This window comes from Poecilia reticulata, linkage group LG20 (genome assembly GCF_000633615.1).
Source record: "Poecilia reticulata strain Guanapo linkage group LG20, Guppy_female_1.0+MT, whole genome shotgun sequence".
Lineage (NCBI taxonomy): Eukaryota > Metazoa > Chordata > Actinopteri > Cyprinodontiformes > Poeciliidae > Poecilia > Poecilia reticulata.
The window spans coordinates 22,947,781-22,963,906 of record NC_024350.1 but is presented as its reverse complement, the minus strand read 5'-3'; the positions used below and the strand labels follow the sequence as shown (position 1 = coordinate 22,963,906).

The 16,126-nt window shown below is 39.5% G+C and overlaps 1 protein-coding gene across 1 annotated transcript in view; it reads left to right on the top strand.

Moving 5' to 3' along the window:
• Positions 1-16,126, top strand: part of plxdc2b (plexin domain containing 2b) — a 94,875-nt gene that overhangs the window by 72,296 nt on the left and 6,453 nt on the right. The window contains exons 5-9 of the mRNA XM_017301779.1: positions 4,915-5,010; positions 5,115-5,196; positions 10,731-10,791; positions 11,211-11,364; positions 15,389-15,427. Of these exons, the coding sequence (XP_017157268.1) occupies positions 4,915-5,010; positions 5,115-5,196; positions 10,731-10,791; positions 11,211-11,364; positions 15,389-15,427 (432 nt within the window). The remainder of the gene's footprint in view (positions 1-4,914; positions 5,011-5,114; positions 5,197-10,730; positions 10,792-11,210; positions 11,365-15,388; positions 15,428-16,126) is intronic.

Here is a 16,126-nt window from a genome sequence, read left to right as displayed (position 1 = left end):
AAAGTTCCCGACTGGTACATGGTCTTTAAAACTGTGCCTGTCCATGCAGCGGCTTCTCTCACAACTGATGCTGGCTTCTGCTTCTTCTCTTCTGCCTGCCCTTGTTGAAGGAGAACAACTTCGTCCATCGCCTCTGCTGTCTGCTTTGTCAGGATCTTGATTCTTTTYTTATTGGTCCGCTGCTGGCCGCGCAGATCATAGAGCTGTCCCCAAAGATCGTCCAGCTCTCTAGCCTGATGGTCTATCTTCTCCTCTGAGGTTTGTAGCTCCATCCGGTGATCCTGACATTCTCTGTCTCTCTGATCCAGCCTTGCAGAAACCGATGCCACCTGCTCCTGGATAGCGCTGTAATTGCTCTCCAGGAGGTTATATCGTGCTTGCAGGCGACTTGGCCTGCAAGGGCGAGAGTTTAAGCTCTCRACCTTTCGCCGGAGGGCTTCGACGGTCTGTTTTAGCTCCTGGTTTTCTTGCTCTCGTGTTCTGTCCATCTCGTCTGCAGTGTTCTTCTTCTGACATGCACAGCAAATGAGTTAGCATTAAAGGGAGTCATTWGTGATGTCATAGAGCATGAGTGACATCACTGGTACATCAAAGCCACTAGAAGCCTGTTGTGTGTGGGTGTGTGTTCTGTATTTGATGCCTTGTGGGACCATTTTACTCGTATAGAGGGGTGAGGGCTGTCTGCTCCTCTTCCGTGCATCAGAGCTGGCTCTGCAGCCATGTAGCGATGGCTTATTTTGACACACAGACCAACAAAACTGCTACAAACACTGCACACACATNCTCTTCCGTGCATCAGAGCTGGCTCTGCAGCCATGTAGCGATGGCTTATTTTGACACACAGACCAACAAAACTGCTACAAACACTGCACACACATCTACAAATTCCAACTAACACACTTGTCGTCTAAAAAACTCATCCGAAACACTCCTAGTAAAATCCAAAGCCTCACTGCTCTCTGGTTTCTTCCCGTCTCCAAAACTCTCCAGAGCATCTCGCACCACAAGTCTCCTCTCTCCCCAACAACAAGTGGTGGGAAGTAACGAAATACAAGTACGTCGTTACTGTACTTAAGTAAATGTTTCGTGTATCTGTACTTTACTTAAGTAGATTTAATAATGGATACTTTCTACTTTTACTCCACTACATTTTACAGTAAGTATCTGTACTTAGTGTACAGATACAGGTACAGATACAATTCTACAAAAGTGTCGCGTTACTCGTTACATCCAAGTTTCATTGTGGTGTTTTTTCCGTTAAAATTTGAAGTTCAGGGACTTAAGGTGGCGCCGTAAAATCCAAGCAATAACGTGTCACCCATCGGCTCCACCTTTACTCGCACGCGGAGCTCCAAGACATGCGCAGTGGTTTCCTCTGAGCGTCAGTAATATAATAGCGTTGCATAAATTATACGATATGGCGACATGTAAAATCAGCAGCGCTTCGCTTTCACAGATGGTGGGGACTTCGTCCAATTTTTAACATCACTTGGAAGGAAAGCTTAAAGAAAGGTAAGATCTGTGGACGTGATGCTAGCAAAGCTAGCTGTTTTGACTGAAACACATGTTGCATCTGCATAAAAAAAAGTTGTCACTCATGCGCTGAATTACTGTGTGGAGGTGTTAACTGAGGTGTCGCATATATGGGACAACGCTGTGACCAAAGTCTGCTATATGACATTCAGGAACGATCCGATTCTTCTGGATGGATCTTGACTAAGTCMTATAGGACTGAAGCCTCACTGAGAGCCGTTCTTTGTTCTTGTAATCCTCTGCGTACACTGCAGTAGCTATTTTATTTCATTAAAATATCTTTATATTTAATTGGTGAATAAATAAAACAAGAATGTAAGAAGGCAGAGCATGCTCATTGCTCTTCGTCACCTGTCATGGTGGAAGACGTTGCAGCAGGAGGGAGGGTGAGAACAGTCACGGTGCTCCTTCTGAAGGAGACCCGTCAACTATGACAGTGTTCATAGTTGAGCGTTGTTAATTGCTATGTTTAATGGTGCAGRCAATTATTATTTCTGACATKGGCARTATGGGCAACCGCCCAGGGCATTATTTTTTTAGGGATGGCAGGAGACCTCTGTGTATTGTGGCACAGAGATGAAAGCAAAACAGAATGAACAAGAGTTTGAATTCATACTGGTTAAATTTATTTCAGTTCTAAGTATTTCATATCTAGGTGTTTTTATGGGGATGTGGATCTTTCAGATCAATTTGAGAAGCAATTTTGATAGGTTCACTTAATTTTATTGTCATGTAGCATGGGGTGCTGGTTTTGATTTGGTCTTGGGTTGAGTGGCCTTGACTACAACTCTGCTACGTGGCTCCTTGGTTCCATGTCCTCCTCTGCCAGTTGGATTTCTTTCAAAATAAATGTGTGGCAAAAAAAGTGAAGTTGATGCTGTTAGGACAGGAGATGTTTACATTCCTGAAATTATGATGCATAGAATCATATCTAAGTCTAAACTATGTTACAGAGAGTAAACACAATAAAAACATGCTTTATCTGTGGCATTATTAAAATGGCACATTTCTAATGTATTAAAATTAAATACAATTGGTTCACTTAATGATATTAGCAATTAGGTAATGCATTCAGCAAGTACTTTTACTTTTAATACTTAAGTATTTTTAAAAGCCAGTACTTTTTTACTTTTACTTAAGTAAAATGTTAATGTGGTACTTTTACTTTTACTTGAGTACATTTTTGTCTGTGTATTTGTACTTTTACTTAAGTACATTTTTTTGAGTACTTTCTCCACCACTGCCAACAACATACCGACAACACCTTTTCATTGGGTGTTTTAGAAATGTGGTACATTTGAGGAAATTGAATAAAATGGATGTCATATTACATTCAAGCATTTCCTGGTTACAAAACATTCACTGAATGAGCCGTAAATGCGAAAAATGAAACCCGCAGACTCCTTTTTGTCTTCCGGCTCAAAGCAGAGCTGCCTGCTGCTGCTGTTCATTCTTCACATAATCCTTTACAGAACAGAAACCACTAAGCTGAAAACAAATCACCAAGGGGATGCCACCGATCGCTCTGGTATCCAAACTTTGCATCAATTTTGCGATCTCACTGCTTTTGCCGCTACGCCGTTCTGGTTCTCTTTCAACATAACTTGAACAACTTTACTTTGTTTCTTAGCAACAAAATACAGACCATAATTATTTGTTGAAGATGTGAGATTTCCAATAACAAAGGAATCTAATGTTGCGTTCCATATTTTACGTTTGGAAGCTCATTTCCTGTTACATTCCCAGAAAAGCCCGTTTAGCATTTCTCTGACATTCAGAAAAATATGGTTTAGATATTTAAGCATAACTCCGGTTTTACTTTGTCTATAAACACAATTTAAAAACTGGTGTGTAGTTTAACATGTGCACTTTAAGCACAAGTTGAAAGTGAGACTGTTCTAAATATCTAATAGAAACTGACCTCTCTCCCCAGATGGAGGCTTGAGGCTGTTTTCCGCTCCAGACTTAAAATGTTTTCATAACTTCCTCCAGTTAAATACGTCTTTGTCGACTTTGAAACACTTCGGGGATGCCTAGACCACATCGTGAAAAAGATTTCCTAATTTTTTCCCCGGCGGGTTCTTCCACCAAGAAGAAAATCCTTCCGATGGATCCCAGTCAGGCCGAAGCTAATGCTAGCACATCAGAGCTAACCAACCAAAATACTATATGGAGCTGATTTTTTCTGAGGTTCCCGGATGAAAGATATGGATGCATCAATCCGCACTCGACTCGATACTATTGATGTCGCACTGTCTGACTTCCTCTTGCTTCTAGCAAAGAGATTATCTTTGCTAGAAGATATTCTTCTAGCAAAGAAGATTCGCCTAATGGCGAAGACGGAGCCTGGGGAAGGTTAGTTTACTAGCTCGAAGCTGCCAGTTGATTTAAGGACTACAGGCTCAGTGGAGACTGGAAACAGTCAGGTTTGGACACTTGAGATCTGTTCTACCAAAACGTTCACAAATAGGCAACTTTTCCACATATAATTTGGAGTTACATTCCACCGAAAACTACATGAATAGTTCAATGCACACCAAACCAGAAATAGATGGGAGGGCCACTGTAACATCCAACCTAAATTGTCCTTGTTGAAGGAAGGAGAGAAGGTTAAAATGAATGAATAAAGAAACAAAATTTTATACGATGAATGGAGAATAAAGTCTGAAAATGCCAACCTTTTTTTCTCCTAATTATCCAGATGTATAAATTATCTAAATCGAATATTTTATTAATCCAAAAAGCACCCTGATATCAAGTAATTTCTGACTTTATAAAGTGGATGAAATGCCTATAGAGTTGCAACTAACTAGACTTAGTTGTATTGAGTTTCCCTCTGCATCTCAATAAATAATCAATTATGTCTTCCAGAAATGATAAATGTACATCTAAGTGATATATTACACTAATGTGGATTAATCTCTGGTGCACAGAAAAATCCATGTGTTTATTTGCAGCTTGTATGGGATGTGCTTCCCTACAGTACTCTGTTCCACAGTTTCATCTGATGGTTTCGAGTTCGCCTGGCAAGCAAAAACCAATGGGTTTTTCTAGACCAGCTAGGGTTCGGTGTGTGGTTGTCTTTAATCATGTGCTCCATCTTACCCCATCAGATGTCTTGCTGTTACAACCGACTGGGTCAGACTGATGATATCAGGTCCCAGAGAAAATTGCCCTGGTCCATTTGCCAAGTCATAGCCTGACACTTTGGGCACAAAGAAAAGCAGAGAAGTGCTGTAGCAGCATCCATTGTGACCCGATTCTCCCAGCAGCTCTATTTCCACTTTAGGAGACCTTTTGTCCCCATTGTTTTTTGTCGCAGGGTTCAAGATTTCCTTTTTGTCTTCAGAATCTCAAACTGTCTTTGTCTTCTGAAACTAGACGTAAGACGGAGGACGATTTATGAGTACCACCGCGTGGAGCTTACGAAGACGAGGATCACCAACTCTTCGGCTGTGGAAATCATGCCTTTACCCAGTAAGAAGGATATTTACATTGTATTAGTAGTTAATTTCTCATCATCATCTGTTATAGAAGGATTGCAAAAACAGTCTATATGTGTTGACTCTTCTCTTTTGCAGCCTGTCTCCAGTTCACCAGCTGTAGTACCTGCATCTCCTCTCATATTAACTTCAACTGCAGCTGGTGTCATCGGCTCAACAGGTTTGACTTATTTTACTCCGTTACACTTTTCCCCATAGCATATCCACACTGTTATTTATACTCCAACAATGTTTTTCCCCAACCCTGGTCTACAAGGTACACCGCCCTGCATGTTTTAGATGTTTTTCTGCTTTCACACATCTGAGTCAGACGGTTGCAGCTCAGTAAAAGGGCCAGGGTTGGGAAACACTGCACTGCACATCTACCTTTAAAAACAAAGCGGTGTAGTTTGCCAGTAGGATCTAAAAGTTTCATTTTTAAAATTCAAGTTTGTTCCTTAAAAAAAAAAAACCAAGAGGCAATACTGAAACCCATTTTTTTTTCCATTGTGATTTTTAATGAGTCTGCAAGGAATAACTAGAGACGAGAAACAAACATAACTAGAAACACTAAGCAGGACTGAACTAAAAGTAAGCAAAACAGAAAATCGGCTGATCTAATCAAAGAAAAGGACTAAGGAACACAGAAAAAAACTAAAACTAACTCAAGATCCTGACAGCATTTAATAAAAACTTTATAGTAACGATTTTGTTAATAGACTGTTTTCATGCAAAGCGTTGAACAGTTATAAAGACGCAAGACAAAAATAAAACGGCACACAGTGCATGAGTTCAGTTGGAGGTTAGAATTAGGATAGGGCTGATATATTCTCCGAATATATGAAGATGAAAAGAAGGAATGTAGGTTGATCATTTGTGCACAGGTTATAATTGTTGTGCAGGATTGCTCAGATCTACAAAGCAAAGCAGCTCCAAAGCAATGTATGAATGTGTTAGTACCAGTTTATTTGCTCTTTTTTTTTTTCCAAGTTGGGCGTTGAAAATTGTATGAAGTAACAACGATTCAACATGAGAGGTATTTTAAACCCATATTTCCAGAAATGCAGTGGCATTTTTGACAGAAGAGGTGATGCAATTCAGTGAAAAACGTTACCCTGTCCTTTTTGGAAGACTTAGCAGCATGACATTAGAGAAAAAAAGAAAAAAAAAGCAATCACAAAAATTAAGCCTCAGTCTGACTTTTTAGTATGTTGTGTTTCTACTTTTATGAAAGTATATTTTTAAAATCTAACTTTCTGACCTGTCAGTTGCAGACTTGGCTCAGATTTCATTTATTCAGTTTTTTATTCCCCTCCAAAGAAAAGTAGCTCTATTTAGTCGGCAGCTCATTCTGACAGTCACTCACTCGCACCTGTTCAGCCAACCTCTGCTCCACTTTCTTTCTGCCTTATCCCTCTTGTCTCTCCCGCACTTCAAACAAAAGTAAATATTTGAGCAGCCAAAGAGGTGTTGGCGTTCCTCTACAGAATTTCCTGACAGCTGAAATGCGAGCTGCAGTGCATTTGATTTGATTCAGTCGGATGGAAAAGCCTGAGTTAAAGACACACGAGAGCAAAGGGAATAAATTACGGCGAGATGATGCATGAAACGCTCTGATTTCAAAAGATGTTTGCTGTCCCGATGACGTCCTTTTGCAGAGGTTGCTGTTTGGCCTGTGGAACGACCATCATGTCTCTTTCACTGTTGATCTACTTTCCAATCTGTAAATATAAAACATGAATCTGCCACTCCCTTATTTTTTTTTTGAGCAGCCACTAAACGTGAGTGATGTGTTTGAGGGAAAGCGAGCCGTATTAGTGTTTGTTATCGAGCCTCCGCGATGCGTTTCGTACAACATTCTCACGTCTTGGCACCTCAAATCCTGGCGCATTTGACAAAGACAAACTAATTTAGAGCAACAAGAAAAGTGTCTGTATATTCAGCAGTTTATGAATGCGGAGAGATACTGTAACGCCGTTAGCAGCAGTCTCATTAAGCTGCATTTTAATTAGCGTTCCGACTGTGTTAATACTTCACAGTTCAGCTCCCCTACCCTTTCCCTCAGCATCTTCTAGCCACTTCCTTTTAGAAAAGGCAAACATGCTTTTGGCACGCACTAATTAAAAAACATCGTGGCTTCGCTGGCTGCGAAGTTAATGAGAGACGCTGACGTTTGTGAGAGAACAGCCTAAATGAACTTCCGTCTACAGGGCCGGGACGGTGCAAGCGCAGCTTCTCTTTCATGCTAAGGTACAAGTGGAAGCTGGGTAATAAAGCATCTGAATGCTGATGCGTTTGGAGCAAGCTTAGAGATTTGTTGTTTCTATTAAGGAAAGAACAAAAGCGGTTGCACACCATAAACGTGACATACTTTACAGTATAAGGAGCTAAGCTTGGAAAGACTCTTCCTTAACATTATTTATACAGAGTCGACCAAAAGAATAAGCGAACGAAGCTGCTGTTTCGGTTATTGAGACCAGCAGGGGGCCGCTAGAGAGCTTGACCACTTCACAAGATGCAATAAAGTGACAAACCAAAACTGCCAATGTCATGTATGAAGGGATTTGTTCATTCAGGACAGACTAAAAAAAAAATACTGCTGCTACTTAAAGCTCCAATCCATTCACATGTACTATGACTTGATTGGCTTGAAAAATAAACAATTTGCTAATATACATTTGTCTTAAGATGTTAAAGTCAAGCAAATGCAAGACCAGCCTTTTATGGCACCATTTTTCAGAATGGTGATGTTTTAAGTCTTTGTTCAAATTAAAAACTTCATTTCCTTGAACTCTGTTTCGTCTCTACTTTATGTTGCATTTTCTTTTCTTTTGCGGTGCTTACTGCATATTTTTTTGCAGAAGTCTCACAGTGTTTTTCTGTCCACGTCATAAAACTGACTGTCTAGTTTGCAGCGGGTTCGTTTGGCTGCACGTTTCATTAAGCTGCTCTGTACAGAGCCCCCTCTCTCCCCGCGGCTTCTGTAAACGTGCCAAAAAAAACAACAACTCGGTGTGCACCGAACATCTGATGCAATGTGAGCCTTCCAGACAGAACTGTGCAGTTAGATTAAACGTGTTTAATGCAGACATCCTACGATCAGTCTGTGCTGCGTTGTTGCAGTTTGTGTCCTGAGCTAAAAGTACGGGTGCGGTGTCTTTGTAGGTTTAGAAAAAAAAAAAAAAGAAAACAAGAAAAAACCAGCTCATAACAATTGTGATCCGTTGCACACAATTTAAACAACTGATGGTGGAAAACACAGAACCAGATGTTGAAAATTAGTAGTTCTACATCCAGATGCGTGCTACTGAAACGGAAGTCACATCTGTGCTCCTGCTGAGTGAGTGAGTGAGTGCCCCACTGAGTTAGAAAATATGCAAAAACTGAGGTTGGACTGGTTTTAGTCAGCAACACGGAGTGCTGTTTTCAGAAATATGAATGTTTTGTCCATGATTTGTTTAAATCTGCTGGAAGAGTGAGATGCTAGTGTCTGCTCATTTCATCTTAATTCTGATGAATTAATTTTGCTTGTTTCCCAACAAGCTCACTCAGTGACTGATGAGCTTTAATTCTAATTTGATCAAGTTAATTTCAAACCTAGGAGTAAGACTAAGCAACGTGGCAAAGATGTCGGATCACAATCCGAGCTACTCAAACCATGCAATTTAAAAAAAAAAAACAGAGACAAAGTTGTTTATTGGTAAAATTCATGTTCACATGGGACATAAAGGAAGTATAATTGTTATATAAAGTTCTGAGAAAATCTTTAGAATGATTGTTAATTTGTTGGCACAAACCGTTAGTCGTTTATGGGTCAAGAGAGGAAAAATGCAATTGAATGAGAAAAAAATAAAATATTCATATATATAAGTTCTCATGGAGGAGCCATCAAATTTGTAATTTGGTTTCAAATTACAAATTTGAAACCAAGTACAGTTAGGTACTGAGAATATGTGCAGATATGCCTGTTAAATTAAACAATTCAAATAATAGCTGAAGTAAGCAGTTACAAAATAGGCAATATTTGTTGTCAACTATTGTTTTCTTATCAGAACATTTGGTCAGCTGCGTTTGCCTGAGCTAGACTGACTTGCATTGTGCCGATAAGAAAAATAATTACTGCTGTGATCTGATTTTTATCTCTTAACCAATAGACTGTTCTGGGCACATTTTAAGTCCTGCTACTGACTCATTACGTGAACGAGCAGTGGAAAATTAATTTGGCTCCGATGGCATGGCTTTGGCTTCACAAGAGAAAACCATCAGCAGTAAAGCAAATCAATTAAAAACACATCATCTGGCTCAAATTCGTTCAGTACACGAATATGACTCGGTTAAAATAATAACTTGGCAACATGGATGCCAGCTTTCTCTGAACCAGAAACGGCAAAAACAACACAAAATCAGTCCGTCCTGTTGAGACCGAATTGAAAAATCCCAGCTGAAATATTCTCTCATTTATATTCAAATGAACAATTCTCCTGCCCATCTCTGATTAAATGCGCCACGGCTCAGTGCGCTAGACGACAACTAGCTGAGATGGATGCCACCGAGAAGAAACAAAGTTAGACCAAACCTCCCTGGTGATATTGAGCCAGACTGTGCTGCCTTCACTGCACCCTGAGGGAGGGGAAAGCAGTCAGGGGAAAGTGAGGGATTAAATGGAGGAATCTGCTTCGGCTGTTTGAGCAGACGGACTTGGGGGCATAGTTAAATTACCATAACAATGTGCTCTTTAGAGAATCTTTTGGAGACCTTACTCAATTTTTAGTGTTCTTACAGCACTGCTTCACTTTAAACCATTTTTTTTCCCAGGATGTGGGTCTGTTTGTTGTTTCCTTGAGTGGATTTTTCTGTAAACTGTGTGAGATTAAACTTTCTGTTTAATCTCAATTAACTTGAAGTCCTGCATATTGTTATTTACAGCTTTGGACAAACCTCATCAGGTTTTAGGTTCTCTTGTTGGTAAACTATATATATGTATTTTTTTTTATTATGGGATTGTTTTCTGCACTGCATTTTTTTTTTCTTTTAAAAGTTGCATTTTACTAAGATTTTCAGTGTAAGATTTCAATAATTAAAAATAATAATTTGAGGATTCACACTTAGGTTTTTATTAAAAATATAGTTTTTTTTTATTAGATAATTATTTTTAAAAAGCCTTTATCCACTATTAAGGAGAAAAGCTGTTTTTCATCATATTTTTTATCTAGATAGAGGTGTCTAAGCAACTAAAGGGGGAAAAGTTAGTCATGTACTTAACAGGCATGAAATTATCCCGTCCCAATTTTAGTAATTTAGACTTATTACAAGGAAAATGTTGCTTGCTCGCTCTTTTAAAAAGTGATAATTTGCAGCTTTTCTTCTCATGACTAAAGAGTAAATGGTATATAATTATCTTTAACTATCAGTCAAACAAAACATCTAAGTAACCACAGTAGGCCTTACAGCTACTTAAGGGATCACTTTACTGTATCAACTTAATTCTGTTTATATATATTTATAATATTAGAGTAACTGTACAGTTTTAACGTTTTGTTGTCGTTTGTGTGAATGGCGAAGCAATTTCAGTAGCTTCACAATCCTGAAAATACCACTTCTTTTGACATTAGTGGTCATCTTCTTAGTGAAAACGAGACAATGTGTGGGTTATAAGTGAAAAACCTTTTGGGTTTTTTTGGGGTTTTTTTTACATTTTCTTTCTTCTTTCCTCAGATGCTCCAGTGGTTTTGACCGCCATCGGCAGGACTGGGTGGATAACAGCTGCCCAGATGAGGTAAGGATTCAATAAAAAAGACTTGACCTCAGAGTTCAGACCGATCCGTTTTAGTAACAGTATCTGACCCAATACTGACATCATTCTTGGATCAGTTATCAGGCTGAGGTCATCGATCCAGACGGCGCTGCGTTTCTAGACAACGTGACCAAAAATAGGGCCGGGGATTATTGGCATTGTCAGTGTTTTAAAATTAAACATCTGGATTGAATTGGACCTAAAAAACACACACACACACCCAACAAAAACCCCTAAATTGGAGCATCTCTGCTCTACTATGTCCAGATTTTTGACATATTACATTCTAAATGTGAAATCAAACACACAAATATATTGATGGCTGTGGATGAAGCTTTCTTTTGCACTTTTTATCCTTTGAGAGTTTGCACAAAATATAAAACAGAGGTTCTTTCCGTCAGACCAAAGACAAGATGTGCGACATAGACGACACGACGCAACTGCACACCTTCACCACCACCATCACTGCCAGAACGGCATCGAGAAGTAAAGGAAGCACAGCAGGCTGGGGCACACCTTCCACCTCTCATCCTCCCACCAGCGCTCCTACTGAAGGTAAAGTACCGGATAAACTAAAAATAAATTGACGATGAAGTCTTCATAAGATCTCAGGACAACTAGTGAATGATCCTCTGTTCAGGCAGTCACTATAATTTAACTTTTTTTTTCAAATTTGTGCCAATAAAAAGGATGCTATAATTCACAAGCGTATTCAGATGAGGTATGTACCGTCTAGTGATACCAGTAAATAAAATAATGTTGCACTCTTGTATTTAGAATATGAAATTATTGGGTTACTCAGACATATACATTCATTATTTTCTGCTCACTTTTAAGAGTAAATTCTGTAAAGTAATGTAGTATTTAACCTGCAGCCAAAGGGCTTCAAGCAAATTAAGATTTTAGGGAATTAGCTAAAATATGTGTCCATTTTTGAACATTTAAAAAATATTCCAACAATTTTAAGAAATCAAACGTGGAAACTTTTGTGAAAGGCAAAATAAAGAATTAATTTTACAACTCCATGAACAAAAAAGGCAAAGCTTTGACTTTAAAACATCTGCAGTGTAGTTTGCAAAGGGGAACAAAAGTCAGAAAGTAGCTTTCTTTAATTTATCCAGCAATTATATGTTGTTCATTACTGTGCTAAATAACTTCAAATATTCATCTGAATATTGTATTTGTGTTCTTCCCTAAAGTTTTGTGCAGGCAACAAACATCAAGAAGGTGGTGCTCCTTTGCTACTGTAATGAAATGTATCCAGCACGAATTATTGCACCTCAGCAGGAGACTAAACCAGTGCATAATGTGGTGGTTATCTAGTGAAAATCCTCTGTAAAAAAGCAGCTGACACAGTTCTTTTCCTGATAACAGGAAAACAGTCAAGGTCTCCTTTGAAGTGTGTTTACTTCCATTTCTCTGGCTTGCCATTCGCAGCAGTTGTGCATTGGTTAAAGCTACTGTTTACACTTTGAACTCATTTCCACTCGCATGATTATTTAGTAACTTATTTTAGTTAAAGATAGTTTATCAAAAATAACCACAGATGTGGCTGGCTTGAACGTTGTGCCCACGCACTATGTGTTGCCATAGAAACCCTTTATAATCAAAACTAAAAGCACACATTACTTTATGTAAGGTTTTTTTTTTCTTCTTCTTCTTCTTCTTGTGCTTTTCTATTGATGTTACTCCAGCTTGATGTCTGGGATCAACAATGAGTTAATGGACATCGATTTCAGACATGTACTCTTTCCAGTCTGATGAGCTGCATTAGTGTGTAAAGGTTTGGAGCCGTCCTTAGAGGCATCTCTGATAAAAATGCATAACACAATTCATATTTTATCACCTTAGCACAGTCCTGGGAACAGATGACTACAGTTGCATAACAGTGAGCTGGTGGAGATTTCTTTTTACCTCCCTTAATATCCTGTCCACTGTACATGATGACCAGATAAGCCTGGATCCTGACTCCCCCATGTTTGTCACATCTCTTGTATTAAATATGTAGCCATTGTCGGACCCATTTTATTTTAGCTATTTAAACATAGCTATTTTATTGCAGTCATTTTCTGATTTATTTAAAATGAATGACATTTTGATGAAAGGCTGTAAAAAAAAAAATAAATTTTTTTTTGTGTGTGTGGTTATTCTACTGGGATGAAAGATGCTTTGGGCCTCGTTTACACAAATCCGGTTTTTCAGTGGGACCGTTACGTTTATGTTGCAATCCAGCTGTAAGTTTACACGACTCCAGCGATCGGAGTCTCTGTCACTCTCACATTTGGAAACAGGACTCGGAGCGGGTGTTTTCAGGAAATACACCCTGCAGAGGCGTGAAATATCCCACAGTTGTGAAAGCGCAGAACGCACGGCTGCAGGGTTTGTTCTATGCCAGCACAAACGGATAACAAAAAAGAACCAATGGCAGATAGCTTTGTTCTGTATTGTGCTACTTAACCTGTTCTGTTCAGTTTAACATGTCGAATATATACACGTGTTACATTCCAATTAATAAACTACAGCTTCATATTCAAGATTTGACACCGTCGCTTATCGATGTTTAAAATTCTGATAATGAATTAGTTCAATGCTTTCTCAGTTTCTATGTCGGCAACATCAGCTTCCACTTCCAACATGTCACCAGTGTGAACAAGATGTTGTTTTCGCCAAACCTCTAATTCTGCGAGTTGATTTTCAAGTGACCTGCAGAAAAGCAGTTAACTAAGTTAAAAGCAGCTCAGTTAGTTCAGTTAAACACAACTAAAAGAGCACAAACAATGTGCTGCTGACAAGTCCTGCTTTGATTTTGTCCTATTAATGTCAATTTTCCTTTATTGTTCAGTTGCAGATGTTTTCAGGGTTCCCCGCATTTAGTCTTTGCGGTGGATTATTTTTAAAGGTGTTTACTTCCATCGCTTGCTGAGAAAGAGGTTGACCTTTTCTTCATTACAGGCCCATTGATCCTCCTCTGTGTCTGAGGTTTTTAAGGATAGGCCCTGATGGCTGGGCTGCTGTGTGAAAACAATCCAGCTGTGGGGATAAACACAATGAGGAGTCCGACAGTTTCAGATCAAAACAGGGTGTGGCGAGAGAACGAGCCGTGCGTCTGGGGTCGCTAGGGGTTACGCTCTGGTATGTGCATTTGTTTTGGTTGACTATCAGACACGTATAGCGGACAATTTTTTCCCTCAACAATCACTTGTCTCTTCAGCTGCAGCGGGTCAGAGGTCAGGTTAGTGAGCAGGTTGTGGATCACTCAAATGCAGGCAACCTGTGACTGGATGGGAGGGTTTGAAAAGAGAAAAGAGGCAGAAAGAAGGAGAGAAGTACATGCGGGAGGAAGACTGTTGATTGGAGCACTTGATGTAAAGAGTTTGTGCTAAAAGACAAAACAGACTTTTATTTGTGGTGCATAACTGTAAAGTGAAAAAAAAATTATTAAACAAAAAAAACCGTGGCTTTTTATTTGCAGCGAGTTCCCTATCTTGTAGTACATTTCATTTGGTGTGCAAAACTGATTTGTCACTACCAATTTGGAAATCAAAATAATATCTTTTCAGTCAACAGAGAGCTCCTGTGAACAGCAATTTCCAAGTCTTGCCACAGATTTTCATTTGGATTTAGGTCTGGACTTTGGCTAGGCCATGCTAACACATGAATATACTTTTATCCAACCATTGTAATGTAGCTCAGGTTGTATGTTTAGGGTCGTCGTCCTGCTGGAAGGTGAATTTATTGCACAGTCTCAAATCTTTTAGGCTTTATACCCATACAATAAAAGTGCTGAACATAAGGTGGCGCCAAACATGGAGGATAAATAAAATACAGTGGTGGGATTTCTAACTTTGTGGACAATTTATCTTGTGGGAAACAAGGATACAAAAACTGCGCTGATACTCTTCTTCTCCTCCTCTTTGGAATAGACTACATAAAAGTCAGCACATTATCACCCCCTAGGAGGCCATAGTGAAATGAGTGGAAAGTGTGCTTGTCTGTGAGTTCAAAGCTGCTGGGCGAACACACAGAAGCATCTAACGCATTAAACTTTCTTCCCAGATTGACCAGCATCCACTTTCCCGTCAGCACCTACCACCACTCGATGGTGTGAAATTATCTTCCACTAAATAATAATCGTTGCCTCTTACAGAACTCATTGAACACGAGGATATGGTTTCATTGTCTGTTTGAAACTAGAAGCAGTAGCTCTCTCTGAATGAAGTCATTGAGGCAAATAGACCTGGTGGAAAAAGTGCCAGATTAGCATAATGTGAATGGTATGGTGTGTAAGAGCCTGTTACCCTTGAAGTAGAAGTGGGTCATGCTACATTTCCATATTTCACACGTATAGTTAACCCCAGACTGATGTTATGTGTTGAATTATTGATGCTTAGTCATTATATTCAAGGCATTTATTTTTAATAAGCGTAGTAAATGAAGATGGTTCACTAATGAAAGAAGCTTTGTCTCATTTGGGGCCTTCGAGGGAGGTCCTAAAATAGAGCTAAAGCCTCAAAAACAAACTACAAAGAGAAATTCTGATTACTTTGTCTGACTCCTGTGGTTCTTTGTCTCCTCACAGATGACACCAAGATTGCGCTGCATCTCAGAGACAACCAAGGTGAGTCTTCAAAAGCAGAACATTGTAATGACTCTGAGAATTGGTGCTGTTTGAAAACACGTTCTCGTTTCCTGTTTGAGAGAAATTGCCAGTCCGCGGCTTTCTGTCACGCTTCTGGCTGCTAAAATGCCACATGCCTCCAAATCAGCAGAGCACAGGCACTGCGAGGATGTTTTTGCATTTATTTTCTATGCATTTAACCTTTTTATCACCCTATATGAGGTTGTAATGCTATTCAATGTGATGGGGGTCTGTGAAGAAGATGCAGCTTAAGCATAGGAAGTCATCTGGAGGTGATTTTAGGTGCAGCAACAACACAGCTAGACTAAATCACCTTTTTCTCAGAAACTGAGCGAAACTAGATTGTAGATAGTTCTGCTTTCATTGTCGGTTTCTTTAAATCTCTTGTGAGGTGAGATGAGGGAGCAGGATTAGCCCCTCCGTACAGCTGATTGGTCTGGGTTTCTGCTGAGGTCATCTGTCCGATGCGTTTTACTGCTCTGTGAGAGCTCTGCTTCCTTAGACACCTTAATCAAGACCAAGATAATGGAGGACTGATCTCCACCTGCAACAGAATGCCCCCACTCCACAACCTTGGTTAAGCACTGCTGGGATTTTCTGTCACTGATGCTCTGTAATGACAAATGGTGTGTGAAAACCACCACACCAACCGGTCTCTTGCCATATTTTCTCCATCCT